At 46.8% G+C, this 2967-nt stretch overlaps 1 protein-coding gene across 1 annotated transcript; it reads right to left on the bottom strand.

The window, feature by feature from the left end:
• Positions 1 to 547: 547 nt before the first annotated feature.
• On the bottom strand, positions 548 to 1912 carry LOC134289833 (uncharacterized). Its single transcript, XM_062856449.1, has one exon. The coding sequence runs from the start codon at positions 1910 to 1912 to the stop codon at positions 548 to 550; it is 1365 nt and encodes a 454-aa protein (XP_062712433.1).
• Positions 1913 to 2967: the final 1055 nt, after the last annotated feature.

Below are 2967 nucleotides of genomic sequence, written 5' to 3'. Positions count from 1 at the left end.
TTGAGCGGTGGACTGTATCTCGTAGGCAGCAGCAGCGAGCGGTCGCTTCGCTTCGACAGTGGAGGCAGGACTGATGGCTTGTCGGTGGGAAAGGAAAACTCTGGGTGGCTTCGCTTTGTAGACGATGTTTATTCGATGACGTTCAAAATAAAACTGATGCGCTCTGCGCGATGTGCGTTACTTATATACTACATAGTTCAGTGATGTGTGACAGCAAGTGTTACAAATAGGCTCCTCCCCTTTCAATGGGAATGACAAGGTAAAACAAAAACATCAAAAAATGGATGGTCTGGAAATCGGGAGAAGCTTCTAGAACTGTCGTTACTTTTCTTAATGCTAATTGGAGAAAGGTATTGGTAACAAACTATTTTACAAAACAAATTACAATGCAGGGGGAACATGGGTCAAATGGGAAGGGGAATGAAGGGAAACATGGCTATTTGGGCATTTACATACATAGTGGGTCAAACATAACAATAAAATGGTCAAAAAACAAAGAATACAAAAAAAAATAAACGTTCGGAACCGAACATTCTCCCGCCGGGTTTCACTGTGGATCTGTAGATGCGAGAGCTTGATCGTTGTCTTCGATTGGAAGTGGTGCGAGTCTGAATACTGAACGACGGTATACCCCAGTAGATGTTTCAACGTCAACTACCCTTACTACTAAATCCTTGCCAGGGTAAACCTTCACAATTCTGCCCAATTTCCATGACTGCGGTGGAAGGTTGTCTTCTTTAATAATCACGATGAGCCCAGGAGTAACGTTTGGAGAACCGTTATGCCACTTAGAGTGAGCTTGGAGTGTGTTGAGATACTCATTCGACCAGCGTTTCCAAAATTGCTGTCGAAGAGACTGCAAATACTTCCAACGGGTCAAGCGGTTGACAGGTGCATCTTCAAGCGTCGGCTCTGGAATGGCGACCAATTCTCGGCCAATAAGAAAATGGCCAGGGGTTAAAGCAGACGGTTCATGGGTATCCAACGAGTTGGCGAAGAGTGGACGCGAATTAAGTACTGCTTCAATTTGCGTCAATACAGTACAGAATTCTTCGAAGGTGAGACAGGCGTTAGATAAGACCTTTCGTAAATGGGTTTTTGTACTCTTCACCCCGGCCTCCCACAACCCACCAAAATTGGGTGAGCGAGGCGGGATGAATTTCCAGACAATTTCACGGGCAGAACAGAACTCATCAATCCTTCCCTTGGATTGATCATCTCTGAACATCAGGAACAGTTCATGGAGGTCCGATTTTGCACCTACGAAATTTGTGCCGTGATCGGAATGTAACTCTTCAACTAAGCCTCTGCGGCTCACGAAACGGTGGAGAGCAGCCACGAACGCTGCGGACGACAGGTCGGAAACCAACTCCAAATGAATGGCTTTGGTAGCGAGACACACAAAAATACAGATGTAGGCCTTCACACAAACGAACTTCCGGAGACCAACCTTCACGAATACCGGTCCGGCGAAGTCAACGCCGGTTCGAGAAAACGGAGCGGAGGGAACGACACGAGCCTCCGGAAGGCGACCCATCATAGGCTGTAGGCAGCGAGGACGAGATCGGAAACAAGTCACGCATCTCCGCAAAACCTTCCGAATGGTTGATTTAGCGTTAATCAACCAGAATCGTTGACGCATAAGAGACATCAACCCTGAAGGACCAAGATGAAGGTTTTCGAGATGCATGTCCCGAATCAGAAGCTCACAAACTGGGCTCTTATTCGGAAGAAGAACCTGGTGGCGAGCTTCATACGGTAGGTGAGAATTCTCCAAACGACCACCTACTCTTAACAAACCGTCCACCAATATGGGATCAAGTGGACCTAAACGACGACTATTTTTCCCTGACGAAATCAGGTTGATTTCATCCGACAATTCAAGACGTTGAACGACTCCAATAATAGTCATCATGGATTTACGCAATTCAGGAACTGTCAAATGTTTGGATGACACACGATCGGCGTGCCTCACTCTACAATTGTTTGCAAACCGTAAGACGTACGCAATCACCCTCTGCAATTATCGGAATGATCCGAAGGCTTCTAAGAAAGGTACGTCAGGAGAAACAACTGCCGCAGAGACAGTTGGCACAATCGGTGTATCATCAGGCACTTCGGATTCCGGAAGTGAATCTGGAATCAGAACTTCATACTGGGGCAGCTTCAAAAATGTCGGTCCATTCCACCACAAACTGTTACCGGCAAGAGTTTGCGGCAACTGCCCCCTGGACACGACATCGGCTGGGTTATCCTCAGAACGAACGTAAGACCAAGTAAAACCTTTGGTGGCTGAATTGATCTCCATCACCCGATTGCGAACAAAAACATCGTTGGGCAACCTTTTCAACCAGGCGAGTACAATGTTGCTGTCAGACCACAGGCAGATGCGTTGAATTTCCATTTTTAACGACCCAACGCATTTGGGAACAAGTCTGGACAGCAATAGGGCAGCGCATAGCTCTAATCTGGGAATCGTCAAAGGTGACAATGGAGCAATTCTGGATTTACTACAGAGCAATGAAACCTTTACATCGGAACCAGATACAACTCGTAAGTAAATGACTGCTCCGTACGCACGAAGGGAAGCGTCAGCGAATCCATGTACTTCAACACTCTCGACGCTTACCAAGCCGACGAAGCGTGGAATTTTGACGGAGTCAACATGTTTCAGGGATTCTCTAAACGTAAGCCAAGACTGTAGATTCTCGCCTGTCAACGGGTCATCCCAACCTACCTTGTCTTTCCACAACTGTTGCATAATTATCTTGGCGAGGACTATAACTGGAGCCACAAGCCCAAAGGATCGAACAAACGAGCAATTTCGGAGAGGACGATACGTTTCGTTGGAACAGACAACGGTTGGAACGGCAACTTACAATGGAAACGAAATTCGTCTTCCTCAGGATCCCACAACAGGCCGAGGGTTTTAATAACCTTGTTCACGTCGGAATCTTCAAACACCAA

Source organism: Aedes albopictus, chromosome 1 (assembly GCF_035046485.1).
Source record: "Aedes albopictus strain Foshan chromosome 1, AalbF5, whole genome shotgun sequence".
Taxonomy (NCBI): domain Eukaryota; kingdom Metazoa; phylum Arthropoda; class Insecta; order Diptera; family Culicidae; genus Aedes; species Aedes albopictus.
The sequence above is the reverse complement of the archived record's forward strand: the minus strand, read 5'-3'. Positions and strand labels throughout refer to the sequence as shown.

Excerpts from the sequence above, each read along its gene's own strand:
- LOC134289833 (XM_062856449.1), bottom strand. The coding sequence starts at position 1,912 with ATGACTATTATTGGAGTCGTTCAACGTCTTGAATTGTCGGATGAAATC.